Raw genomic sequence first — 27,075 nt, 5'->3', positions numbered from 1 at the left:
GAAAATTACGACGTTTTCGTGATGGAGACAATACTTATTTAGTATAAGTATTGTATGAATTTTAGTTGCTATTTCAGTTGTTGTGGTAGATTATTTTGAAGACACTTTGATGATAAGAATAGTTAGTCATATTTAATCAACTCATTATATGACTCATTTGCTGTACTTTAATCCTGAGTAGTACTACTTGTGTCCTTACCGTATTACTCCTGCACAAACAGAATATTTATACTTAGGTCAAGACTGTCTGTTTACACAACAAAAAAAAATTCCAAGCAAATCAACCAATGACATGAAAAGGGAAGGCCGGTAAAAACTGTTTGATTTATGGCACAGTGGAATTGTTGTAATAAGGGGGCTTCTCAATACCTTTGTTTAGCATCATGAACTCTTATGATCTGGAGATCCAGTAGCTTAAGCAAAATAGATTGTCTCTTCAACACTGTGGGAACCTAGTTATTCCTCTGTGAGATTTTTTTCTTTCTTTCTTTCATTCCTTTTTTTTTTTTTTTTTCCTTTTCTGAAGTGAGATGAGATGAGCTTTTCGGGCTGGCCAGTCCTTTAGGATAATGGCTGGTTTTGACTTGAGCAGAGTTCAGATGCTTTGTAGCCTGAGGTGTGTTTTGGAGACAACTGGAATGTATTAAAAGACTGTATGAGTAGAGAGCAATGGTTTTAAAATAAGTAGGGACATTAGCAAAGATACGTATACTGAAATAATGGATAAGGCTTGAAAAAAAAATTCAGACTGTGGCCAGTTGAGAGTAATAGCGATGAAAACAACGCTAACAACAACGACGGTGATGATGATGATGATGATGATGATGATGATGATGATGATGAAGATGGTGAATGCGGCAATGTTTGATTTTTGCCTGTAAAGAATAGTGCAGTATTGCGGTCAGATTCATCGAGATCACAGATTTCAGGCCAATGCTTTGCCTTAGCGCTAGCTCCAGTGTCGCTTTAACTGTTATGTGCCCATTAGTCTGCTAAACAAGTAGATTACTAGTTACTAGCTTATCTGTGTGTACTTTTGACGTAGTAAGCTATTTTTTGGGGGATGGAAGATGACAAACCTCCCTGCAAGACACAGGCACACTGGAGTAGCAGAGTTTCATTAAAAAAAAAAATGTTTTTTTGTGCCAACATACTTTTTTTAACCAATGTGACTTGGTTTGGTTTATATATTTTTTTTTTCTCTTGTGCTGAAATCCATACGTATAATTATGGAGCTTGTCTCTTGCATCATGACTGTAGCCGAATGGAACCCTTTTAAATGTGAAACACATATGGACAATCGCTATAAGCACAAAACAAAAAAAAGGGACGACAAAGAGAGATCATTTTAAACATTATCACTGAATGTGTTACTGCAATTTATTAAACCTGCAGTTCCAATATTTATGATTAAATGCGTGTAACTTGTCTTTTATACATTACTCATCACTGTATGCTACAGTATCTTTACTAATGCTCTAGTACGTATTCAGTAGAATACAATACAATATATACTAAAAGCAATTCCACATATTCTAATAAAACCAATAATGTGGCAAAGTTTTTATGATGTTGGACTGATGATTTGTGCGTGCTGTGTTCAGAAACAACTGGGATGAGAGAGGAAGCAAATTGAGCAAATAACAGAGAAGACAATTCGATAAAATTTGAATCCATGAAAAAAGGAAGAATATATGTCATTCTAAGAAGGTTAAAAGACAGCTAAGAGTGGGCAGGAAAGAGATGGAATATGAGGATAAGAGGACGAACAAAGGGAGGACGAGGGGCAGACTGAAAGAGCACAACTGTGCGTGGGATATGTCTAGAACACGCACTTAATGTACAGGGAAAAAAAGAGGGACTGAGATTGTGCTGACAGAGAGTGAGAGAGAGAGAGAGAGAGAGAGAGAGGGAGAGAGAGAGAGAGAGAGGCAGAGAGAGGAAGAGGGCTCACAGAGTGGTTTGAAAGACAGCGTTAGAGAGGCATAGACGAGCTGACATAGACTGCAACTCATTCTTCAGTGTCTCCATGGCAACCAAATTGTGTTAGATTCTTATTGACTTGCAACAATGCATGTGCGCACACAATGGCGTGTCCACATGCGGACACACACACACACACACACACAGAATGTGTGTCACAAACACAGACACACAGAATCTTTCTCGCTTAAAATTCAGTCAGACACAAAAGTGAAAAAGGCTTAATATGTATGGCACCAAGTGGAGGCATTTGCCAGAGCTTTGAAAAGCAATTTGGTATGAAAATGGAACACTGAAATAGAACAGAGCAAAGTTGAAGAGTTAAAAAAACATGATTAAACTGACAAAAATAAAACTGCATTTTATTAACAAATGTCTGTGATATATGCTTTGTGTTCCCCATTTAACATGCAAAAACATGCATGAAATCATGCAAACCCATTGGCAAAGCGCCCCCCCTCTTCCATTTCCTTCTACCTCTAGAGAGATGTTGCTATGGAAACTGGTTACAATTGATAAGTTTGAAACATGAGTGAGCCACCAACACTGGCTGGCGCTTATACAGACAGACAGACAACCAGACACACACACACACACACACACACACACACTTTAGATTTTAAAAGGTGAGGTTCTGAACTCATTAAAGGTTTCCATGGTATTGAAAATACTATATTGGACACTGAGATACCTTAAGCAATTTATAGCTTGCTATACTTATTGAGTCACTCAAGTACTTCTTTGACAGAGCTACTGATTAATGTCTTAATTTTGTGCTTTAAATGTATGGGCACAGTTCCTAAATTTAGAGGAGTAATTTTCAAGAGAAAAAAAAGGGCATGAAGGAGAACTGGGGGGAAAATGAATTATACATCACTAGATATCTTAGGAAAGTTGTACCTGGCCTGAGATAAGATGAGACACAAGCTAATGGAGAAAGAAGAATGAGGACAAAGAAAGAGATAGAGCGCGAAAGGATAGAATGATGAATGAGAAATGGATAAGGAAGGATGATGTGGAGATACGTCTCGAAGAAGAAAGAAGCTGAATTTCAAACTAGCTGTGGACACACCCCCCCCCCCCCCCCCCCCCCCCCCCCCCGGTGAAGCATAACAAACAAGAAATGGACCACAGTCAGCAGTTTATATTTGATCTAGAGGAGGAGATCTATCACTCTCAAATCTGTCACCATGTTCTGGCATATCTGGGGTGACTGCCATTGAGAGTTAGTTTCTGTATGCTGTTATATCCTGGTATCCCATTTCTACTTTGTTGCAGTATGTAGAAATGACTAGAACGTGCTTCATACTGTGTGTTTTTCTAGTACAGCAGATAACTGCACACTTATAGCACAGAAAATGTCTTCCAAGCATTCTGAGCAGAATAAACAAGTTTGTCTTTACATAAAGGCTTCCGGCTGATGAAAATGCACAAGATGGACGTGAAAATGTTATTCAAAAACGTTGTTAGGAACAAATCTATCACTCCTCCTTCACATTCTTGATTAGCATTTTGGCTTGATGTGAAATCTGTGAAAACTAACACTGACACAGGTGTGGAATGGAATGGGTTGGTGGTGGTGGTGGGGGGGGGGGGGGGGGGGGGGGGTTACACATTAGCAAAAAGGCATCGCGAAACAAAGAATCTGAATTCCCACATCCGTAACAACAGCAATCCGACATACATGCCTTGAAAAGCTTATGAATTTAAGCTCTGACAGTTACTTCGTCAATGTGCTGATTAGAAATACACACAGGAAGCCCAATATAGAAAAGTGATACTCATGGATGGATGTTCACTCTAATGCATAGTGCACCTTCGGGAACAAAAATGGGTGCCATGGCAACGGGAGCAGGCATCTGCAAGCGTTACTGTAGCAATCAGAGAGGAAAAAAGAGAGATTGGGAGGGGTGTAAGAAGAGGTGTCGTTATTGACTGAATGATTTGTCGGGGGAGGGGGAGGGTTGCAAGGCAGGAAACGATTAGAGACTAAGCTATGACACATTCGGTACAAATTGCTTCTCTCTCAGTTGGAACAGTATGATGTCTCTAAATCTCAAATTCGCCTGCCTTATGCCAGAATATAACGATAAAGTGACAATTCTCGACTGCTGAACAATTCAAGAAACAAACCCATGATCCTTCTCAAAAGACCTATTACGACTTAATGAGAGAGACAGAGAGAGAGAGAGAGAGAGAGAGAGAGAGCGAGACAGAGAGAGAGAGAGAGAGAGAATACCAGAGTACCACTACTTAAATCATTATTTGGGATGTAAAGACGTCTGAATATCAATAGGTTTGTTTCTGATTCAGTGGGAGAGTTTGGAATAAGCAGCCAGTTGTCTTGCTCTCCCTCTGCATTTTTCTCTGTATACCTGAATATGTCAGATAGGGCTTTAGAGCACATTTTTAAAGTCACTTCGGCAAGTGCAGATCTGTACATTCTACCTCAGATCAGTGTCTTTTTGCACCCTGACACTGATGAATGCACATTATCAGCACTTATCCACACTCTGTACACCCACACGGTCTGACTCACACAATGCACACACACACACACACACACACACACACACACAGGTGATTTCCAGCTGAAATCATGATATGCAGTCTCCTGCCTAATGCTTCAGTGCCATCTAGTGATAAATAATAGGAACTCGTATTTTTTTTTTTTTTAAACGTGCATTATCTTATTACGGTATTATTTCGTTAAATAACGCGTGTGTAGATTGTCATTAGATTGTTACATCGCGAAATATATAGGTACGTTTATAAGTAACGTCCTAAATCTATTATACTGGAGCTACAATTTTGAAAATTGTTATATATATATATATATATATATATATTTTTTTTTTTAAGTGGCTCCATACGGCGCTCTAAACACAGGGTGGTTTGCTTGTCCGTCTCCCCGAGCACCGGTTAAATGCAATCTGCAAAAAAAAGTTGTATAAGGAATCCCAGAATGCATTGCAGCGCGTCTTCTGACATTGTGCTCTGCGTAGCAATCTGACCTAACTATCAAACTGTGGCGTTCATCAACAAAACTAAGCAGACATCAACCCGTTCCATAGGTGTCATTGTGTTATAGTACTTTTAACTGAATATTCGTAGGCATCATGAGCGGCTTACGAACCATTCTCACTAGCTCTGCGATTGTTGGAGCTCTTGGAATTGGGTATGGGATGTGGTCAGTGATATCCCCTGGAGAGGAGAGGAAGAGAGAATTAATAAAGGTACTGAAAATATGTTAATATTGCGAGGTATCTTCGGTACTTGAAGCATCTTTTGTAATATTAGTTCGGGAGTAATTTCTCACCCAGCTATAGAAGTGCGACGCTTAGCAGATCAAACGTTACTTCCCTAGCGCATGGAACATAGTACAGTTTGCAAGACACTTCGAATTTGACCGTTGTCTACCTTCCGTGCACTTAGTTTGTTTAATTGCAGTGTTATTTGCTGCGAATTATGGTAGTGAGGCTTAAAACGAATGCTTGAATGGTGGCAGTGTACTACTGCAGTGTCACATTTTAACTGGAATGAATCGTGTGGTGTTATGACCGCTCATTCTGCTGTTTATGGATTCGTTTCAATGGACCAACTAATCACTGGCCTTCTGCCCCATTCTACCGTTAGAATCTACCTGAGTCAAATCCAGTGCGCATGGAGGAGAGCAAGAGGAGGAACGCACTCATGCTTCAAGTCTTGAAGGATGCAGCAGAAACGAGTGACAACATTGCTCGAGGTTTTGGATCCCAGAAGTAAACTGAGTGTCTGTAACCACATAATGACAGACACCAGGTAGAACTCGCAACATGTAAATGTCTAACGGGAAAAGGTGGAATTTTTTTGGTTCGTCTGATGCTCACCGACATCACTTGCATAATTTTAATGTTTCAATATTCTGCCTGTATAAAAGACTGTCACGGGACCTTGTCTGAATAATTTTCATGCAAGCTGACATGGGTATAACTTGAATGAAAGATGGAATGGAACAGTAAAACATAAACGTCCACGCTGTGTGTTTATTGGAACATTCTGTTTTTGTGCATAGTGTGCAACACTGGGGTCAGCACCGAAGGCAGGATTTCTCAGATAACCGCACATTTAAAGCCAAAAGTCAAAACTGGTCATGTGGAGAAGAGGTAGGAATATTCCAATTGGACACACTGAAATTTTGGCTTAATATCATCGAGCTAACTGAAAGATCCAGCTTCAGTGTATACCCACATGTGGGCCAGTGTCAACTAGATCACTGCTAAGAATCGTTAAAAAAAAATCCAGTATACGAAGTGACATACGCAATGAAATATGGGTTACACACATTAAATACACATATATTCCACAGTGTACAGAAAATATGCGCACTGTCTTCACATCTGCACAATTTAATAAATTTAAAGTGCAATATTTTGGATCCCTCAGTCATGTCATTTTCAATGTGTTGTGCCAATTTAGATCATTTCTGTTTAATGAATGCTGTTTACGCACGGGGAGCCTTTATATTGTAACACATTTCCGGAAGTCAGAGAAAGGTCGGTTGGAGTCCCACGAATAAAAACGTGGTTACGGTTGTTTTGTTTGGCAGAACTTTCGAGTGTTTTCTGCCCCGTAACCTTATGCTATATACACTGGTCTTGTGGACAGCATTTGAGTGTACACTGCAACGTAAAGATTATTGTTGCGCAAAATATGAAATACCTCCGAATAACAGTGGCATTATTTTAACTACAGAGGTAATCGGGTTCAACCACAGAACTGTAAAGAGAACGAGAATGAAAGATGTGACACCACCAACTTCCCTGTGAAGACAAACAGTGGCACCACTGACAAAAGCTGGCCGAAAGTGCATCTTGCTCGCTGAGTACCATTAAAAAAATCAATATAGTATAAGTAAAAGGGTCAAAATTTATAAACTTTAGTAAAATGTCATACGACACTTTATTTAAAACTTATCGTAATTAGAATTGTTGTTTAAAAAAAGAACCGGTGTCTTTCATTTCTATAAAAAGTGCATCTCAGTGACAATTGATAAAACCGTTCTAAATTCAAAATCTGTCTCCAAAATGATATACACTGAAAAGAAAGAAAGATGTTATACATTCAGCAATGTCCAGTTCTGATACATTTTTTCTGTTTTTACATTATCCGTATACTGGAAGAATACAAGAAAATCGAGTGTGCAAGGAAGGCGGATCAAACAATGAAAAAAAATCTTTTCATGTAACTGCGGGTTTCACAGTATTTATTACTCTCCTGCTAAAGGAGGAAAACGGAATTTTGAAATCCTATAGCATCACTGCAAATTTATTTCCAGGCTCTGGCCGCCATCGGTGTGTGGTGCCATTGTCTGGCCATACAAGAGCAACTAACCAGTTTCTCCATTCTTGTTGTTTTATAGTTCTACAAGATCACTGGCTGTAAACAGTGTGCGTCATTTGAGGTGCGGAATTATGGGATATCTCCCCTCGGCGGCGCGGTGCCGCCATGTCTCCTGAAGATAAACGGCGGCTAGCCATTATTTTTGTTGCAGTGTGTATTATCACTGTAATTTTTATTGCTCTGTGTTATATTCCAGTCTATCTGTATATACTTTTCATCTTCATCGTATCTTGCGTTGTTTGTTGTTACAAGGCTGAAGAGTTTCAGCTCTTCGACAGGTTGGGCCTCAATCCTCGCCGTGGTCTGACAGTTCCACCAGTGTTCTCGCGCTGGTTACCGGGAGGGACTTTTTCAGGAGTCCCGATCCCCGGGAAAAATAACAAGGCACGGACTAGTAAAAGTGATGTCAGGAGTTTTTTAGCCTCACCATACGAGAGGCATTTTGGAAGTTCCGTTTGTAGGAAAGACACATCATTTAGTGACTCGTTGTTCAGTCCCCGGGATATACTCATGGGAAGTTATATCGGCAAGTCAGATGGTCCCTCCGGCGCGGCGAGGCCCGAAGGTTCGGGGACTTTTGCTAACCCCAGAGATCAGCTTCGCGAAAGACTTACTAGACCTAATCACGGAGCGCACACACCTAACAGGAGGTTGTCCTTTGGGTAAATAAATGATTCTAAGTCTTTTATACAGGATTGGGGCTGCTAAAACTGTAGCTCTGATCCACAATAGTTTTGCTCTAAGTGAACTCATGACGGCTTGTAGACGATTAATCTAACGTTAACTAGTGTGTATGATCTGTGCATGCAGGTAAGGAGAACACACTACACTGAACGTTGTCTTTTCTTTAAAAGAAATCTGCAGCGGCTGAAAAAAAAAATACTACGACAACTTACTTACCGGCATACTGTGAAAAATACTTGCTAGCCTCGCTAGCTGCACCGGTCTCTAGACTTAGTGGACAGGGACCATGTAGAAGTTTTCCACATTTCCCTCCAAGATTTGAAAATGTGGGAGTTGCCAGTGCCTGCCGGCTGCTGACATACTTTGACGGGGAGTGTTCCCTCCCCTTTAGGGATACAATCGTGGTAAAAGGAAGTTAACTAGTTTCACGGTTGGAAATATGACAGCATCAGTATACGAAATGTATCTCCTGTCATGACACAAGGAAATAAGCTTTGTCTTCCAGAAATGAACTAATTTCTTGTACAGGAGTATAAATACGTTATCGATCATTTTGAGTGGTATAGTATCTGTCTCAAAACGTTTTGCCGTCTTATCCTTATGCAAGTGCAAAGAGAACACAAGTTAGTTGGCACGTGTGTGTTAAGGCAGTGTTCCACTGTTGCTGCTACGCGGCATAACACTTCTCCTCTTTTGCCTACAGGGAGCCTCTTGGTACAGTAAGTAGATTCACCATCACTCCTCAGAGACACTACCCCCTCCAGCAGACAGGTACATCGGCTCTGGGTGTATTACCTCCAGCCCAGTGGGATGGTTTTCGCAAGAAGAACATTCTTACTCCACGCAATTCCCCTGTGGTTCACAGTCCAGTCACAGTAAAGATTGCACGACCGGACAGTAGCTCTACCCGCTCTCCGTTGTAAGTTATGGGTTTTTTTGGAGGGGCGGGGGGGGGCTTTTATGAAAATGTAATGGAAATGCCATAATCTAAAGGATACTCAAGTGCTTTTGAACTGAGGAATGGACGGTGTAGCAATGTTTTACTAATGTAAGTCTGGTCTCATATACCTAACTAATGCGTGATATTTTTTACTTCTGCCGGCAGTTTTGATCACTTGAACTCCCCTGGAGCTGTTATGTCTCCAGGGTTTGGGGCAGCACCTGCAGACCCCTGCTCAAGAGAGTCCGTTCTGAGCGTGCTCAGAGAAAGCCGCAAACGTGAGGTGGACGATGAGGAGAAAGGTCATGCAGCCGGACAGAAGAGCAAAAGAAGGTAGGAGCTGAGTTGGAGTCGGAATGGGAAATCTCTCGGCTGATTGGCTGAACGCATTTTTATCATTTGTTCACTCACTACCTGTCTGTCTGCCCTCACAGGCGCCACGACAGTAGCGCAAGTTCCCAGTCTGCGTTTGAACCGCTGCTGGCCAATGGAACGCCTTCACAACTTGTGCCAAAGTAAGTTACGGTGAAATATGCATGATTTCACGTGGAAACCTTGCTTTTGCCTCTGTCTTAATCAGTTTTGTTTGTAGTCGTCAAACTGTCTACGATCATTTACTCTCTTCCAGACCTGGCAGTTTAAAACGTGGGCTGAATGCCTTGGTGGTGGAGGAATCCACAATGAAGAGATCACGTACCTCCTCCATCAGCTCTGTTGGTGGTGGTCAGAATCCTGGTGGTGTCCTTGGCTCTGCCCGAAATCCCATTCGTAGCTCTTACAGCTCCTCACAGAGCTATGTGAAGGTAGGAGACGTTACAGTCTCTAATCAACCCAGTTCCCTCACATCTCATCAACCTTCTTTGGGCCTTGCAGGAAAAGTGACTCTGGCATGGACATGAATCAAACACAACATTGTATACTGAAATATAATTTATGTATATGTATTTTTCCCATTTTGTATGTTGTGATGTGATGTTCTGGTAAAACTGTAGTTTAAATTCTGTGTCGTTCACTTTCAGAGAAAAATAACCTCTAGTCTCAGTCTGTCTCCTCTGACAAGCCCAGGATCATCGCGCAGCCAGACTCCAGAGAAGGCCCCGAAAAAGCCCAGGTATGTATAGCGTGACTCCAGTTCTCAGAGGAATATATAAGAGCGAATGTATTTCTACACAATTTCTAGCTATACCTGCGTTTTAATGCGAAATCTTTTAAGTAATGAAACAGCTTTGTGATGTCTACGTCCTTATCAAGTCTTTGTTTTTATGTCTGTAACAGAGAAGATGATGTAAACTCGCCAAGCTCAGCATCATCTGTGAGATCTGATAAAATGGTCACTGACACAGCTCCAGCCGTGGGTGAGTGGACAGTAGTTTGAGGAATCTCAAGCTTTTTATACATATTCATTTTCTCTTTGAACAAAAGTATGCATATGACATCAGAGATGGACCCGGTGCAGGCCGAGACATCAGAGAGATTTAAGACTCTTCAGGAGGAATGATTCATGGTCATGTGTTATTCAGGGAAGTCCACACCTACATCTGAGGCATCTGCGACGACGTCTCTGTCTGAATCCGGCGGCAGCGGCGGAAAACGAAAACGGAAAATTCAACTGGTGTCTAATCGCAGAGGAGATCAAATCTCTCTGGTGGGTCAAATTGATCACCTTTTTTTTTTCTTTTTTTTTTTTACCTTCTAACCCCTTTTGAGTTTTTTTGAAAATTTGTTCAAGATTCATTGGATGAATCAGTAATGGTAGAAAACATTTTCCTCTAGCCCCCGCCCCCTGAGTTGGGCTACTCCGTCACTGTGGAGGATCTGGATATGGAGAAGAAAGCAGCAATTAGTCAGATCCAGAAGGTCTTTGAGGAGCCAGGTGAGTGTACTCTGTGCTCGTTGAAAAAAGGATCAGTTTGCAAGCGGCTTGAAACACACGTTTTAAAGTTCATATTATTTTTATGAGGAACATTTGTCCCCTTTCCTATTTAACAAAACGACTCTTCGGTAGTGCTTTAAATGTACTGTCAGTCTGTTTTACCTATGCCTTTGGAGGTTATCATTCAGCCCACTTAACGCTCTCTGGTTGCAGAGCCAGAGAAGCCGACCCCGGCTCCCTCCGTTCCTGTCTTCTCCCCGCCAACTACGTCTGCGTCTACGGGCGAGGGGGCGCCTGCGTTGAGTGCCACACCGCTTGCATCCGTTTCCCTCCCTGCTCCCGTGTCTACACCCTCTAGCTCTGCTCCTGCTCCTGCTCCTGCTCCGGCCCCGGCTCCGGCTCCTACCATAGACCTCACACTCGCCTCCCCCAACCCTGCCAGCACAGTCTCCACCGCCCCGGCCTCCACCATCTCCACCTCCACCACCACCGCTGTCCCACCCCCTAGTCTGGCCAGCAACCCTCTCCTGGAGTCTCTGAGGAACATGAAGAACGCCGCTCTTCTTAATACCCCCGCTTCACTGGGCGCCACCCCGACAGGTCTGCTCATAGAAAACGCCTCTCACACTCTGGTTTTATGAGGATTATTATTCAAGTTTCTCTTTTATTCACTTTCACTCTCTCTTTTTTTTTTTTTTGCCTCTCTGAATCGTCTGGTCCTTTGATATGTGTAACTGACATTCTGTTTCATCTGTAATATGTACTGCTCTGAATTCAAAGGGAGCATTGTGAACATATAGTCATTGAGACTTAAATGAAACGTCTGATCTTTGAAGCGTAAAATTGGTCGTGCAATTTTAATACTTCTTTGTGTAAAATTACTTACATGATTGATATTAAAAAATCTAAAGTGGCTTGTGGTGAAACAGAGCCCTAACTTACTTTGCTGTCAGTTCAGTGATGGTTAAAAACAAAGAGCTCAACATTGTAGAGGTATGATTTGTAATGATAATGAATGTTACTGGTGGGGTAACCCCATCTATTTTTTGTAGGCTTTGAAGCATTTCTTATTGCTTCCATGATACAGGTGCATTTGATCATGTCACTTGTTTTCATCATCTCCCAAAAGAACTTTTCCTTCATCGGTGGTCATGTGACGTTAGCTAATCACAACCCCATATTATGGGTGAAGAAAACAGTTTTTTTTTTGTACTCTACAAAGCAGTGTTTGTTTACATTGGCTTGTGCAGCAATAGGGAGTAGTTCTGTCCCAAGAAGAAGATCACAGTTATAGAATGGTGCAATGGCAGAGTCTTGTTTTGTTTTGTTTTGAATTTACTATTGAGTATGTAGTTCCTCAGAATGCAGAGAATGCAGGTGTTGATTGAAGCCTGGTATTCAGCTGGTCTTGTTGTCTTCTCCACAGCTCCTGCTGTCTCTTTGGCGGCTCCAGCTCCGGCTCCTGCTTCTGTTGCTCCTGCCGTTCCCAGCGGTGGACTCGTCAAATCTGAGCCGACGGCCGCGGCCGCGGCGGCTGCGGCAGCGGTACCCCAGCTCAGCCTGGCACCTCCAGCCGGTCAGCCAGCCCCAGCCATGTCCTCTGCCTTCGCTCAGATACTGGCCCGGCCCTCGCAACCCTCCTCCTCCTCCACCACTTCTTCTGCCCTCGGCGTCGGTAGTCTTTTCGGCCTGGTGAAACCTGTAGCGACGCCCGCATCCGCTGCCCCAACCTCAGCAGCAGCAGCAGGAGCAGCCACCGCCGCGCCAGCTGCCATCACGCAGCCCTCCTCCAGCACCATCAGCAACCCCTTGTCTACTGGGTTCAAACCCATTTTCGACCCTGCCACGACAGCCCCAACCTCCTCCACCGCAAACCCCCCGCCGCCCACTTTTAAACCCATATTTGAAGGCTCGGCGGGTATTTTCGGGCAAACGGCTGCCGCGGCAACTTCCTCCTCGGCCCCCGCAGCTTCGGCGACAAACAGCCTGCCGTTGTTTAGCACGCTCACCAGCAACCAGACGACTCCGGCCACTGCCCCCTCCTCGGCCGCCAACACCCAGAAGTCCACCAACTCTCTGTTCGGGAACTGGAGCGCGACGACTGCCCCTGCCGCTCCAGCCGCAAACAGCGGCTTTCAGTTCGGAGGCTCATCCACCACAGCGGCTGCCTCTGCCCCAGGCCCCAGTCTCACTAACACCAGTAACACCACTAACGCTTTCCAGTTCGGCGCGATTAAACCTGCATCCACATCCTTGACCAGTGGACAAGCGACTTCTCAGAGCACCTTTACCTTTGGGGCGCCCCCAGCGGCGGCCCAGAACTCTACCCAGAATTCAACACCTTTCGGAGGCTTCAGCATGACCACCACTACTGCCGCCACGGGCACCTCCACGAGCCAAGCCACCTTCGGAAACCTTTCATTCAACGCGTCAACGTCGTCATTCCCCGGGGCCTCTCAGGCGCCCGCGGCAAAGCCGTTCACGTTCGGACAGAGCGGGAACGCCGGGAATGCCGGGAACGCCGGGAACGCCCCTTTCACCTTCGGAGGTGCTACCTCGACTGCCGCCCCCTCGTTCGGGACCGCCAGTCAGCCAGCGTTCGGCGGGGCGTCCTCGTCCGGATTCTCGTTCGGTAACACCACGACACCGTCGGTGGTGCCTGCTTTTGGCGCCACCACACAGACTGCTGCTCCGCCCCCTGTCCCCGCCCCCACGTTCGCTTTTGGAGGGGCGTCCACGGCTCCGCAGAACTCATCTCTACCCGCACAGAACAATCCAACACAGCCATCCACAGGGGGGTTCAGTTTTGGGGCAGCTCTGTCAGGTAGCACGTTTGGGACACCCAACCCTGCCACTCAGACTCCAGGGTTTTCATTTGGAGCCAGCAACACCAACGATAACAAACCAACATTTGGTGAGTAGATCTGGAAAAAAAACAAAAACAAATGACAATCTGTTATGGCCAGTACAATTTAATAATAATAAACAGATGGCTCTAACCGCCATTTTGATATGGAGCAGATTACCTTAAGGGGTGTGTATATATACATGCACATATACATATATACAAACATATACACACACACATACATACATATATTTATACACGTGTGTGTATAAACGTAACTGAACCAGGGTGTACTTTTCCCATAACAGACAAACATTGTGGGAAAACATTGTGGCCATTAAGTGTTAAGCCCTGTGTTCAACTTGATGAGTCAGTCAGTTCTTGAACCTGGTTTTGTGCTTTGTTTCCAAAGTGTTTTTGAAACGCTCTGTGTCTGTTTCACACAGGAACATCCACGCCTGCCTTCGGCCAAGGGGCCGCGTCCGCTCCCATACCGTTCGGCAGCCCTGGGACTCCAGCCCAAGGCTTTGGCTCTATGCCCTCACCTTTTGGTAAGCGCTGCGGAATTTCATCCTTTAAAGGAAAACGGATAAAGCCAAGTAAAGACGTGCAGTGAGCGTGGAATCCCGCGTAACGCGCATGCGATAAACGTACGTGGTGCGCGCGGATTGTAACGCTAGTGACGAATTACGCGCGTCACGCATTTTGTGAGAGTTGGTACCGATCCAAAGCGCGGTGCAGTAACCTAATGCTTTTTGTTTGTTTACCTTTGATCTGTAGGCACTCCGTCAGCCAGCTTTTCTATTGGCGCTGGTTCGAAACCGTCAGGGGCACGTCAGAGACTGCAAGCACGCAGGCAGCACGCCAGAAAGAAATAAAGCCGCAAGCTTGTCTGTTTGTCTTTATTGCTGTTGTTTGGACACGCGTAAGAGTAAAGAAAAACAAACAAACAAACAAACAAACCAATCAACAACAACAACAAAAAAAAACAATCCTTGGACTTTTCCTCCCCCACACCTGCCGTTGTCACCGTCGCCGCTGCTGTTTCCGCCGTTGAGCGTACAAAGGCTTTCCACTGGATCCATCAGACCAAACTCAGCGTCGACATCCGCGTGGCCAGCAGCGCTGATCCGGCATGTTCTGCAAAGGTGTGTAGCGGGAACCGTACACAATCCCCTCCCTGCGTAAAGTCTGTTACCACCGGATGAACAAGTCGAGCGAGACACGGGGCGAAGTGTCACAACAGATTATACTTGAAGAAGAGGACTAAAACAAAACAAAAAAAACAACAACAAAAAACAAAACGAAACTATTCTTCAGATCCTGGACTTGACCCCTGAACATATGCAGTCCAGGCAGTTTTAACTTTGTGTCCCTTTGACTCAACATCATAGCTTCTTTTTTTTTTTTTTTTCTTTCCTTCTTTTTTTGCCAGCTGACATGAGTTTTCTTCTCCATGAAAAGTTAAGCGGTACAGTATGTTCACTGAAACCCTACTGCAAACACACAAAAAAAAGTTGGAAAGGTGTTTGATCATTGACTGAAATGCTTAGCAATGCCGTTATGCTCTGCTCCAGAAAGAGAATTCCAGTTGGAAATATGGAAATATGTTATGGAAATTATTTTCTCCCCCCAAATGGGTTGAAGTACATAATAAAGTGATTTTTTTTTTTTTTATTACACCTGTTGTTTTTCAGCGCATCCCTTTAAAAAGCATTTCAGAGATTAGAGACTTCTTGTGGTAATACGTTTGTAATAGGAAACCTTTTGTGTTCTGGATGTGGGGGAAAAAAAGCAAAACAAAAACAAACCAAAGCTGATCATTTAGTGTTTTCTCTCTCCTCTCATCCTAATGACTCATCCAGTGTTTGACTACCTCCCCTCCTTATTCTCCCCCATCAGCCCTCACCTGTTAGCTCGGCAAAGTGACCATCTTTTCATCCCTCCCTCCCAGCCCACTTCTGGTTACAGCGCTGATCTAGGATCAGTTTTCACCCATTAATATACTGACAAATACAACCACACGAACTAAACTGTGCTGATCTTAGATCAGCGTTGTGACTTAGCCACGCTTGGCTCCCAAATCTTTTGAGGTTCACAGCCCGGAGGTTTTTGTAGCAGTCTTTGCGATTCTGATTGCCAGGATTGAATCAGACACTTGTCAAGAAACGTGCTTTAATGGAAAATTTGAGGGGTACCCCCGCCCCCTTCTCTCTCTCTCTCTCTCTCTCTCTCTCTCTCTCTCTCTCTCTCTCTCTCTCTCTCTCTCTCTCTCTCTCTCTCTCTCTCTCTCTCTCTGACCAAATTTGGCCTTTAAAGATTCCAGTGCTTCCGGTTCCCAGTACGACCCACAGATAGAGTGTGTCTCCTTTTCAGTTCTGCTCACTCACAGTCACTGGACACACTGTCACTGTTTCAGACTATTTACAGCTAACTGGAAAAAAAAATCCCTTAATTTCACTTTAGGCATAAGACAGAGAGCATAAGAGGTTTTTCATGGCTGTTGTGCTATTGTCTTTTCTCGTTGCTTTATGTGCCTTAGTGCATCTTGCTTCTAGACCTGTGGTAAAAGGAAAAAAAAAAAAAAAAAAAAAGGGTATCAAATTAGTAATTCAACAACAGGGAGGAAACCTCATTTTTTATCATTTCAATACCGAGCTCCAGCGTAAAAGTAAAATGAAAGAAAGGGAACTGGATGGTGAGTGTTTTGAAGGAAAAAAAAAAAGTACCCGCCCCAATGTTCCCAGTAAAGAGAACATGAGTAAAAATGCCCAGTTTACTTCTGTTTCAGCTTAGCAGTTCCCGCTGGGAAGGATAAGTCTGTGGCCCCTGAGGGTCTAAGCGTTTGCAGGTAGCTGTCAGGAGTTTGAGACTAAGAACTGGTCTGTGATAGTCTCAAGTCAGAAGTGCCACAGTGGATCCCTTAGTACACCCGAACACACAGAGAGACTGCTGTCGTCTTAGTAACCGAATGTGGAAAAATGTTTCTTTACCCTGTTTGTTTGTTTGTTTTTTAATGTGTTTTGGTCCATTGTAATGCAAATGTATGAGTCATATTGATTTGTTTCCTTTTTTTTGTTGTTGTTGTTTAATTATCTGTTGGTCTGTCAAGAGGGGGGGAAAAAAAAACCCAACTGAATGTGAAATGTTAGTTACTCTAGTCATCTAATCTTGCTTTCCATTGTTTTGCATGCACACCATTCCAGAAATTTCCACGTGAATGCTATTAACGGTGCATGCTTGATGAAGCATACCTTCTGTACCTTCCTCACAGGAGGACAAAAAAACCCCCCCACCATCATAGACTTACTACCATTGCTTAGGTTTTTGTTCATGGGCAGTCAGTAGAGATTGGAACTGGAGAATCTTTTTTTTTTTTTCCAAACTGAATATCTGCCTAATGCATCTCCATTAGAGGGACTATGGATTTAAATTGACAACTGCAACCCCTCAACATTTTGATCGTCTTAAATGAAAGAAAGAAGGAAAAAAAAAGGAAATTCTCAGGTCTAAGTTTTCAGAGGAAGATAGGAAATAGTTTGTTATTTATTTATTCTTGTCGAAATGCAAAATCAGATCTATTTCCTGTGTACAAAAAAACACTGGTGTTTCCTTTAGTTTCATTATGCACAAATGTGAAGCACAAAAACTATTAAGAATGTTAAGCGTTACATGTCAAACGTATTCTGATCTAGAAATCCGAAACGCGTCACCGATTTCGTTTACCTTTTTTTTTTTTTTTTTTTTTAACATCAAGAATTATCGCCGATTGCCATTGGATTCTCATGTCATGGTGAAACTTGTACATCCCTATAAAACTAGGTCCCCGGTGTGGTATTCTCTAAGTGAGCATTTTCTTTTTTTTGTTTGTAAATGAAAACAAGTGTTCTGACTTTCATTGTGCCCAGTCATGGGAATGGAGCAGGCTTTCTGCATTAGGAAGCCAAACCAAATAATAAAAGCGTACAAAACTGTTGAGGACTACAAAAAAAAAAAAACAGGCATAGGGCAAAATGTGGAGAGCGCTGGATTTCTTAAAGCTGTGAGTGCTTGAACGCTGTGTTGTGATTTATATATACATATTATATATATATATATATTATATATATTTTCAGATGTTGCTGTAAGTGCGTGTGTCCGCAGGTGTGTTTGTGTTTAAAAAAAAAAAAGATCATTCCCTCTAGATCTTGGAGAAGAAAAAAAAAAAAACAACCCAACTGAGTATGAATGTTTTTGACCTGAAGAGCATATTCCAATAAACAGTGTGTCTGCTCACAGTGTCCTGAAATGTGCTGGTTTTGAATAAAAATGTGATTAGACAAAAAACAAAAACCAGAGAAGTCTTCAGATTGACTGGCCTGTAAAAGTCAAACCAGCCGTGTGGTTATTTTTATTTTACGCGCTGACAAATTGGAGAGAGAAACAAAAGCAAAGGGATTGATAATCCTAAGGCAAAGAGGAGAATGTTAATCCAGTAGATGAAGTTATGTCTGATAAATTCGATTTGACTTTTTAGACCAACTCTGGTGTTAATATGATTGTTTTTTATTCTTAACTGGGAGAAGGCAACTTGTATTAAGTATCTCCAAATATCATATTTAAGTATCATTTTTACGATGCTGAGTAAAGCCCTGATTCCAACATGACAGCATATCTCTGTGCACGTGAACATATTCGGCCAAGTCAAACGTGTAAGAAAAGACATAGTCACATCCACAGCTTCAAACCAAATTGTGAAACACAGATCCGGGAAAAATGTCCCTTCCAAAGGTCAAAAGTCCAGAGTTATTCCTTTTTGTGTTTCTTTTTATGTTTTCTTTTCCTTTTTACGCCGGGGTTCTCCACTTCTCCTTTACCGGAACCGCGTTCCCCGTCCGCGTCCCCAGCCGAGGGCTCGTCTGAGGCCAGCTCCTCAACAGTGGGCCTGTCGAGATGAAATGAGTTCTGTTACACTTTGAACAGTCGCTTCACGTTTTAGAGGTCGGCTTAGACGAAAGCTGAACTACAGTCGACATTCGGCGATTGAGGATGCTCTGTTGGTTACCCTCGATTTTTCAACCCAACAAATGCCCCTGACATCAGAAGCATGTGGCTTCTACAAACTATTCCAGCAAATAACTCCTCTGGATGTTACTTTCAAACCTATGATTAGACACACTGAAATAATATCTGTCAGCCACTCTGAATGAGAAAGGGTGCATGAAATTATACGCGTTTGATTAAAAAAAAAATGTGTTTAAACTTTGAACTGAGTTTGAATGCTCGTCAATACTAATACTTCCTCAAAAGAAAAAAAAAAAGAATCATTGACGTGATAATTCACTAAACGTCCCCAGCTTCTTTCATTTACTCCGACTGACGAACTCACGGGATTGGTCGGTTTTCCTCCTCGTTTTCTGACGGCCGTCTTTCCAGCAGGGCCACGAAGAATCCGTGGGTGAGCGTTTCGGCTGTGCTGGCTCGCAGACACTGGGGGAGGGGAGCGTGCCCCCGCTCTGGCCACTCAGGGAGAAGGTTAACCAGTCTGAAAAAACAACGCAACCAGTTTAGCAGTCTTAAAACACACACGACAACAGGTAGGTAAAACAAACAAACAAAAAAAAAACAACAACTGCATAACAGAGCATCAAAGTTTGCATTTAACTCTAACCATGTCAGCTGAGGGTGAGGTTAAGGTTAGATTCTAGGTTAGACTTCGGTCTGGTCATCCCAAGAACATATTTCAACATCATTCCATCAAACACAGAAATTCCTAAGAAGATACTACACTATAAGTCCTTGAAAACACAGGTTCAAGGGGAGAACTTTAAACACATAAATATTTACTTAATAAGAACAAAACAAATATTGAAAACTGACACCCAACCTCTTAAATAGTTTCCTATGACAAAATCAATCTTTGACAATATCAAAGCTAACAATGCACAATATCATAACGGTGTGTGTGTTTACCTGAAACCAGGGTTTTGCTGTAGACAGGCACTCACTACATCCTCGTTTTCCTCTGTGTGTATGGAACAGGTTGAGTAGACCACACGCTGAACCGAGGGAAACTGTAACGCGTGGTTAAGACAGCGCAGCTGAAACGACGCCAGGGCTTCCAGTCGACCCGCGTCCCGCTCCTGTGGTTCTGCACTGCTGTTTCGCAGACACACCATTCCTATTACCAACCACACACACACACACACACACCCACACACACACACACAGACACACACACACACACACCCACACACACACAGACAGCCACACACACAAAGACAGACACACACACACAATGACAATATTGTGCATCATTAAGCATCCAGTTTAATCAATATAATCCTATTTTGATTTGATTGATCACCACTTTAGATGTCTTAATAAGTTTGGGTGAAGGAGTAAAACGCGGTTTTGTGAATAATTAAAATGTTGTAAGCTGCAGTCCGCACCAGGTTTTATTCAAGAGGCGGCCAACAGTACCTGATCCGCTGCACGAGGGGTCGAGGAGAATGTGTCCAACGTCTTTGTACTCCGGGCCCAGTGGGTCCACCTTCAGAAAATCCTCATTGGCCAACTGCTGACATGTGACACCCGCCCGCAGAAGCAGGGTGCTCATGGTAGATAAGCGTTTGGCATCCAGGTCAAAGGCAAACAGTTTCCTGATTGGATGATGAAGAAGAATATGTTATGCACAATGTAAAGTGTAACAAAGCAACTCTGGGCATTCACGGCCAACTCTCCTCGGACAATTCCAAAGACGTCTTTTTCGATCTTCAGCAAACTCAAACTGTAAATAACATTTAAAATAACAAAAGAGTGATGAAAAATACCACAGTACCCTTTGTTCTTCATGATTGCTGCCAGGTGACTGGTTTTGTTTCCAGGGGCTGCGCAGGCATCGATAACGTGGCTTCCAGCAGGTGGGTTGAGAAGGTACGCAGGGAGACAACTGGCCTGCAAAAAAAAAAAAAAAAAAAAAACGTTCAAAAGTGGGTGGAGACGAAAGCGCTCTCACCGAACACTGCTCTTTAAATGCCATACACGCTGTTCAACTTACGGACAGTAAGGCCGTCCCTCACCTTGTCCTGCAATATGATATGTCCTGCTTTGTAGAGAAAGTGGTCGTGGAAGTCCATTCTGGTACTGAAAGCCAGAAGCTCCTGAAGGTGCAGGTCACTGACAAATGCCTTCCCAGACAAGTGGCTCAGATCCTGTAGACTAAACAGGCACAAAAGAGACATGGATGCAGATTTTAGATTTGATTTTACAAATTAAACGTAAAATGACTGATCCTAACCAGACATAGACAGGCTTCAAAAACCGAATTCATGATAGTCTTGTTGGATCATGTAAACAACAGAAGAATTTCAAAGGAGGGATCGAGAAAGCCTTTATGACCAACCTTCTTGCCGTGCCTTGGTAAGAGAAGCCCTCTCTCTTCAGGTAGTCAATAACATCCTCTACAGTTGTTTTCAATGTGTTTACCCGAACATACCGCGGTAAACGATTTCCTAAGAAAGAGCAGGGAGGGGGGGGAAACAAAAATAATTATTAAACACAGCATTCTGAAAAACAAACAAAGTAACCAGAGGGTTGTGGACTCAAACCCAAACCCTGACAGTTCACAGTTATTGTGCCTTTGAGTAAGATACCTAACTCTGAAGTTACTCCAAAACCATGTGACCTCTGACACAGAAAGTGATAGTTATAAGTCAGTTTGGCTAAGCGTGTGAGCTGAATGTAATCTGTGCATTTCCTTATTATCGGATGCGCATAACTTTCAGGGCTATAAGTGAAATGCCAAGAGAGAGACGGATCATCAGCGGAGCCACTCTATTCATTTATCAACAAGCCTTGCAGTCACGCTGTGTCATAGTGCATACCTTCTGCCTGCTGAAAGCGAGAAGGCAGCAGGTCCTGATTTCGGCTAACTTTCTGTTTGACCTTCATCCGCGCCAGTGCGGCCTGGAGTCTCGGCTTGTGCTTCATCATCATCGCTTTCCAGCTTCCGCCGCATTTTACGCCGTGACCAATGAGCAAATCATACACTAACACCTGCCAGAAACAAATGAAGATTACAGAGCTCTCCACACCATCACGACAGTTTGATTTCAATTTAACAACTTCAGCACATAGTTGCATATATACATGCATTTTGTCTTTTATCACAGAATGTCACATTCCCAAAATCCAGTCACTCTAAATCTCAAAATGCATGCATATGAGTTTTATCAAATTACCTTGGCTAAATTCACTTTGAGCTTGGTCTCCTTGAGAAGTTTGGTGCTATCAATGATCTCTTGGAGCACAGACGAATATTTTTGGGTCTCGCAGACAAGGGCAAAGAGCTGCTTGATATTCTAGGAGACAAGACAGTGTGGATGGGTGAGTGAGGGAAAGTGTGCATCTGTATGTATATGGGAGAGAGAGAGAGAGAGAGAGAGAGAGATGTCCATAGGTTACTGCCAATAGTCTCCGTTGTGAATGAAACATACCTGGAATTTACTGTCGTAAACCAAAGTTTTCACAGCTCCCTTTTTCTGTTCAACTTTATCAAGAATATCAGCTGCTTTCATATACAAGGCCATGGTTGAATTGTTCACTGTCTGCGGATATCTTATCAGTTTTACAGAAGACTGCCTTAAATCATAGAGGATGTTTCATAATTCGTATGTCTTGCTTTCTCTTCAGTTCTAAACATGCTCACACTCAACACGTTTCAGATGTTGTATGGCGCATTGGTTTACGGTAGCCGTAAAACGCACGTACGTCACACTGGCAACAATAAGCAACGGCACCGGTAGAAGTGACGGAATTTGGTGGTTTTAGTTCGTGATTTTGTCAAAATAATTGTTTAGTATTCGCCCAGTCGCCCCATCTTATCAACTAAAAATCAGAAATAGCGTTTCTCTTTCTATCTATTTACCTGTATGTATGTCTGTCTGTTTCATTACCACTTTACCAAATATAAGCAATATAGTAAAGAGCTTAGGTGGAATAACAGGAAAGCTCTCTGATGACCACATACGCCGTTACCCGTCTGTGACTTTTAATTTGAAAACTCGCTCCGTGGCAGACATTTTAAAATTCTTAATTATTTCCTAATTCACACAGTTGCAAAACGCTTGCACAAACCGCTTGACAGCATTCAAGAGGTATATTAGCCAGCTGAGTTTTTCTTAATCATTGATCATAAGATTGGTCATGCGAATCATTCATTTTGACTTTGCCTTGTTCATCACATAAACATATACCAAGTTTAAGACCGCGCATTCTACAGCCGGTAGTTTTCATACGTCAAAAGTTTTAAATAAAAGTAACTTTCTTTGTAGCCCTCTAGCATTCATTACTCTGCTGAATCCAGTAGAGTGGAACTTGAGCCTGAAGTGCAACTTGAGTGGCAGAAGACACAGTCATCCTTGTAGTGCCTGATAATAAGGTGTTAACCAAGTGGAATAACGTGGCACAAGCTTCGAAGCGCCGAAGATGGAGTTTGCTGCCCTGATCGCTGTGTCCTTACTGATTGGTGCTCTTATTTTAATGATCGCTCTCACAGTGAGCAAGCAAAAAGGTGAATTAAGTGAGCAAGTAGAAAAGAGAGAGGAAATATCAGGTAAGTGATCCAGTGCTAATCTAAGAACAGAGGCTAACGTCTCTTAGCGATATAGCTAACGGTGAATGAGTTTAGAGTAGGAATTGAAAGGTGAAAGGGCAACCCGTTAAACTTACTGTATATTGATTTGTAAGCACGAGGTCGTTATGTGAAGTTCTACGTTTGTGCAGGTTGCAACTGAAAGCGAATCGTGTTGATTCGAGGATTTTTTTTTATTGTCATATATGTGAATGTTGTTGCCATACAGTCAAAAGGAGAAATAACGGCCTGTAATATGGATTTGATTGGGGGCAATAAAAGTTCTGTTGATTCAGTGTTTTATAATGTTTTTCAGCGGAGGAAAGTGCAAAGAAACAGCCTCCCTCAAAGAAGCAGAAACAACCTCAACGTCCACGAAAGGAAAGAGCGCAGCAACACACATTTTCTCACCCGCTTCTTGCATCCTCATTGAAGGTAAGCCACACTCGGGGTATAAAAAAAGAAGAATTTCCATAGGACATATTGGACTGAACGTATACATGGAAACATAAAAATTTTAGTTTTAGAAAGTGATCAGATGTGGTTGCTTTCCAAAGGTCCTCTTGCAATCATACATCCTCAAGTGTGTTCACAGAATTCAATCATGATTGTCTGTCATTTTTCCAAGCTGCCTCAAAAGTTCATCAACAGACAAATGACCTACCACGTGAACGCTGCAGTATCAGAAATGAATAAAACGACAAAGCCTGCTCATCAGGCTAATCACTTGCTAGAGTAACACAATGGCCTTTGGACTCACTCTTGCAAGTTCATTTTGCTGAAACAAGTCCTCATCACATCTCCAGCCACAGCTTTCGAATGTGTTCAGTTTGTCCCATTGACACGGTTTCTCCTGTGTTAACCGAACACTGTCTGCACCATAGTGCTCCTCTTTTAAACTGAAATTTGAATTAGACGCACAAATTGGTCAACTAACCTTTGTTTGTGGGTTCTTTACCCACTCAGAGCCACAGTGGGAATATAACGTGTCTGGACTTTAGCAGCAATGGCAAGTACCTGGCCTCCTGTGCAGATGACCGCACCATCCGTATCTGGAGCACTAAAGACTTTCTGGAACGGGACCATCGGTGCCTACGGGCCAACGTAGAACTGGACCACGCCACCTTGGTCCGTTTCAGCCCGGACTCCAGGTACGAAGGTTTAGCTTTTTTTTTTAATGATGGTGTAGTGGCAGGTAGGCTGCTTGTTGCGAGGGGGGGGTTACCCCCTTTTTTTCTTTTTTTTTTACTGACATGATTTGATGTGTGTGTTTGCGTAGAGCGTTCATTACATGGCTGGCCAACGGAGAGACCATTCGGATCTTTAAAATGAATAAGAAGGAGGACGGTACATTCACTTTCAAAGCTGCCCCTGAGGACTTTCCTCAGAAACACAAGGGGGACGTCATTAACATCGGAATAGCAGAAACGGGTTGGTTTAAAAGCTTTCCAGCCTTTGTTTTACAAGACCTCCGATATTTCAACTTTTATGAAAATGTTTGCGCATTTATGAAACTTCTTATTGCGCTTGTAAACAGATTGAAGCCATTTAACCACTCTGAAGAGTGGTACCTTCTATGTAATTAATCTGTCTCTTCTGTTCCAGGCAAGTTTATAATGAGTGCTTCGGTCGACACGACCATTCTGATCTGGGACCTGAAAGGAGAGGTTCTCGCTACAATCAACACTAACCAGATGACCAACTCGTATGTTGCCGTCTCACCCTGCGGAAGGTAAGCGGATTGCTCAAACAGTATGTGTATGGTTCTTTTAGGGGCGCTTAACCTGCCTGGCATGTGAAATTGATATGAATGTGTCTCAAAGAAGTTACATGTACAGATACGTGTAATTGGAGGTGTTTTTATTTGTCGTCCCATGTCTGGTATAAATTTATTAAACTGTGATTTGTGTATTTTAAAATCTTGATCAGGACTTTTTTTGATGTTAGGGTTAACCACACCATCTTAATGAACTTGTCATTTTGAATCTGAGTCTTTTTGAATTTTGAGTCTTGAATCTGCTCCTGTTTTATAGGTTTGTTGCCTCCTGTGGCTTCACTCCTGATGTGAAAGTGTGGGAGGTTTGCTTCGCCAAAACTGGCGAATTCAAGGAGGTCACACGGGCATTTGACCTCAAGGGTCACTCAGCCGGAGTTTACTCCTTTGACTTCTCAAATGACTCCAGCAGGCAAGTCTTGATCACCAATACCTTATTAGTAAAAGTTTAATTATTCATAACAACATAGAGGCTGAAAATGATGTGCTTTAAAAAATGAAGAGAAATCCAAGCTTTCTAGAAATCTAAAATCACATTTTCCGTAAATGTTTCCCTTGAAAAAACAAACAAACAAACGTATGCACACACACACACACCGAAAGACTGTTCACAAACCAAAAATCAAAACAGTTGTGCATAAACACATGAAATTACAGTACACTTAAGTTTGTGCTGACATAACTTTATAGGACAGGCATGGAGGCTGAATGCGTTGATTTCTCTCTCTCTCTCTCTCTCTCTCTCTCTCTCTCTCTCTCTCTCTCGTCCTCCCGTTCTTCAGGATGGCGACTGTGTCCAAGGACGGCACGTGGAAACTGTGGAACACTGACGTGGAGTATAAGAAACAGCAGGACCCTTACCTGCTCCGGACTGTGCCCTGCCAGGTGTCCGACGGCAGCCGGATCGCCCTGTCTCCGGACGGTCGGGCCGTGGCCGTGTCCAACGGCTGCGACGTCGCCGTGTACAACGCCGCCACCGGAGAACTGGAGGAGGAGTTCCGCGGCGTTCACAGCGGCGAGATCACCGACCTGAAGTTCGACGTCAACAACCGTTTCCTCGTATGCAGCGGCGACCGCGCGATTCGCGTCTTCCATAACGTGACCGGTTACCGCGCCGCCATCCAGGACATGCAGACCATGCTGAAGAAAGCGACTAACGAGGGCGTACGACAGAGGCTACAACAACAGATCCAGGACGCCCAGAACGCTCTGGACTCTGTGCTCGCAGCACCAAAGAACTAAAGGGCTTGACTGGGTTTCCCTCTCTCACTGCCACTTCTCACTCGATTGCCTGTTTGTTGTTTTCTCGCCGGAGTTAGGTGGCATTTCGCATGCGAGATTTTAATGAATAAACCATGAGTGTTTGTAAGAAAAGGAGGTTTTGGAGTTTCATTCATTTATTTGTACCCGTTGCATTTTAAAACCCCCCGGCGGCTTTTCGGTTTTCGCTGAACCCCTGCTTACATTTTGAATGCTTTCATTTCGTCATCAGGCTTCCATGTAAGAAAAGTCTCGTCTGAGTCGGGGGGGGAAAAACCCATATGAAAGTGTTATTTCAGCACTGGAATTTTGAATCTCTGGGATTATTCTCAGTCATAGGTCAATTTTGTCCTTAAGGTTTGCGGGCTAGAATTACCTCTCTGCTCAAAGTGTTTTTTAAAAAACCTTAAGTCACTCTGACTCACCTGTCTTGTTCTTTTGGGTGACAAAATTCTGGAACTGGAATTTTTGTTGTGAATGTTGTGCCAAGTATTCCATCGGCATTTGATAGTTTTGTTTGTGTGTGATTTAATCAGTACGTCAGTCGCAGTACGTCAGGGTCCTCAGGCAATGATAATGGCACATTTTAAAGCAGTTTTCTCCAATTCTCCGGGAGAGCAAAGGATAGAGGCGCATGGCTAAAAGCAGACAGCTTCCTAACAAAACTGATTGGACCTGGTACTGAACTCCAAGGGCTGAACTTCAAAAAAATACATGT

The 27,075-nt window shown here is 43.1% G+C and overlaps 4 protein-coding genes across 5 annotated transcripts; 3 read left to right on the top strand and 1 right to left on the bottom strand.

Annotated features, from left to right (window-relative positions):
- The first annotated feature begins 4,973 nt into the window (after nucleotides 1-4,973).
- uqcc3 (ubiquinol-cytochrome c reductase complex assembly factor 3) lies at nucleotides 4,974-6,393 on the top strand. The gene is made up of 2 exons (XM_030792679.1): nucleotides 4,974-5,219; nucleotides 5,620-6,393. The coding sequence occupies exons 1-2, from the start codon at nucleotides 5,103-5,105 to the stop codon at nucleotides 5,746-5,748; spliced, it is 246 nt and encodes an 81-aa protein (XP_030648539.1). The 5' UTR covers nucleotides 4,974-5,102; the 3' UTR covers nucleotides 5,749-6,393.
- A 1,077-nt stretch (nucleotides 6,394-7,470) lies between these two features.
- On the top strand, nucleotides 7,471-14,602 carry pom121 (POM121 transmembrane nucleoporin). The gene is made up of 13 exons (XM_030792708.1): nucleotides 7,471-8,027; nucleotides 8,753-8,968; nucleotides 9,155-9,322; nucleotides 9,424-9,504; nucleotides 9,618-9,792; nucleotides 10,009-10,100; nucleotides 10,265-10,344; nucleotides 10,510-10,634; nucleotides 10,763-10,862; nucleotides 11,076-11,462; nucleotides 12,289-13,776; nucleotides 14,157-14,261; nucleotides 14,491-14,602. The coding sequence occupies exons 1-13, from the start codon at nucleotides 7,471-7,473 to the stop codon at nucleotides 14,586-14,588; spliced, it is 3,672 nt and encodes a 1,223-aa protein (XP_030648568.1). The 3' UTR covers nucleotides 14,589-14,602.
- A 3,672-nt stretch (nucleotides 14,603-18,274) lies between these two features.
- On the bottom strand, nucleotides 18,275-22,280 carry nsun5 (NOP2/Sun RNA methyltransferase 5). The gene is made up of 10 exons (XM_030792831.1): nucleotides 22,188-22,280; nucleotides 21,933-22,052; nucleotides 21,576-21,747; nucleotides 21,095-21,203; nucleotides 20,772-20,910; nucleotides 20,531-20,646; nucleotides 20,173-20,351; nucleotides 19,663-19,870; nucleotides 19,079-19,234; nucleotides 18,275-18,634 (listed from the first exon to the last, which is right to left on the bottom strand). The coding sequence occupies exons 1-10, from the start codon at nucleotides 22,278-22,280 to the stop codon at nucleotides 18,496-18,498; spliced, it is 1,431 nt and encodes a 476-aa protein (XP_030648691.1). The 3' UTR covers nucleotides 18,275-18,495.
- Nucleotides 22,281-22,829: 549 nt separating this feature from the next.
- Nucleotides 22,830-26,465, top strand: tbl2 (transducin beta like 2). Of its 2 annotated transcripts, XM_030792726.1 has the most exons (8): nucleotides 22,830-22,847; nucleotides 23,025-23,305; nucleotides 23,640-23,758; nucleotides 24,290-24,474; nucleotides 24,603-24,754; nucleotides 24,929-25,055; nucleotides 25,357-25,509; nucleotides 25,880-26,465. In XM_030792726.1, the coding sequence occupies exons 2-8, from the start codon at nucleotides 23,179-23,181 to the stop codon at nucleotides 26,337-26,339; spliced, it is 1,323 nt and encodes a 440-aa protein (XP_030648586.1). In that variant the 5' UTR covers nucleotides 22,830-22,847; nucleotides 23,025-23,178; the 3' UTR covers nucleotides 26,340-26,465. The 2 variants fall into 2 exon arrangements, with proteins under 2 accessions (XP_030648586.1, XP_030648585.1); XM_030792725.1 differs by lacking the exon at nucleotides 22,830-22,847 and having other exon boundaries at nucleotides 22,867-23,305.
- Nucleotides 26,466-27,075: the final 610 nt, after the last annotated feature.

The sequence above is a fragment of the Chanos chanos genome, chromosome 15, assembly GCF_902362185.1.
Source record: "Chanos chanos chromosome 15, fChaCha1.1, whole genome shotgun sequence".
Lineage (NCBI taxonomy): Eukaryota > Metazoa > Chordata > Actinopteri > Gonorynchiformes > Chanidae > Chanos > Chanos chanos.
Note: the sequence above shows the minus strand (reverse complement) of the source record. Positions and strands in the feature narration are given on the sequence as shown.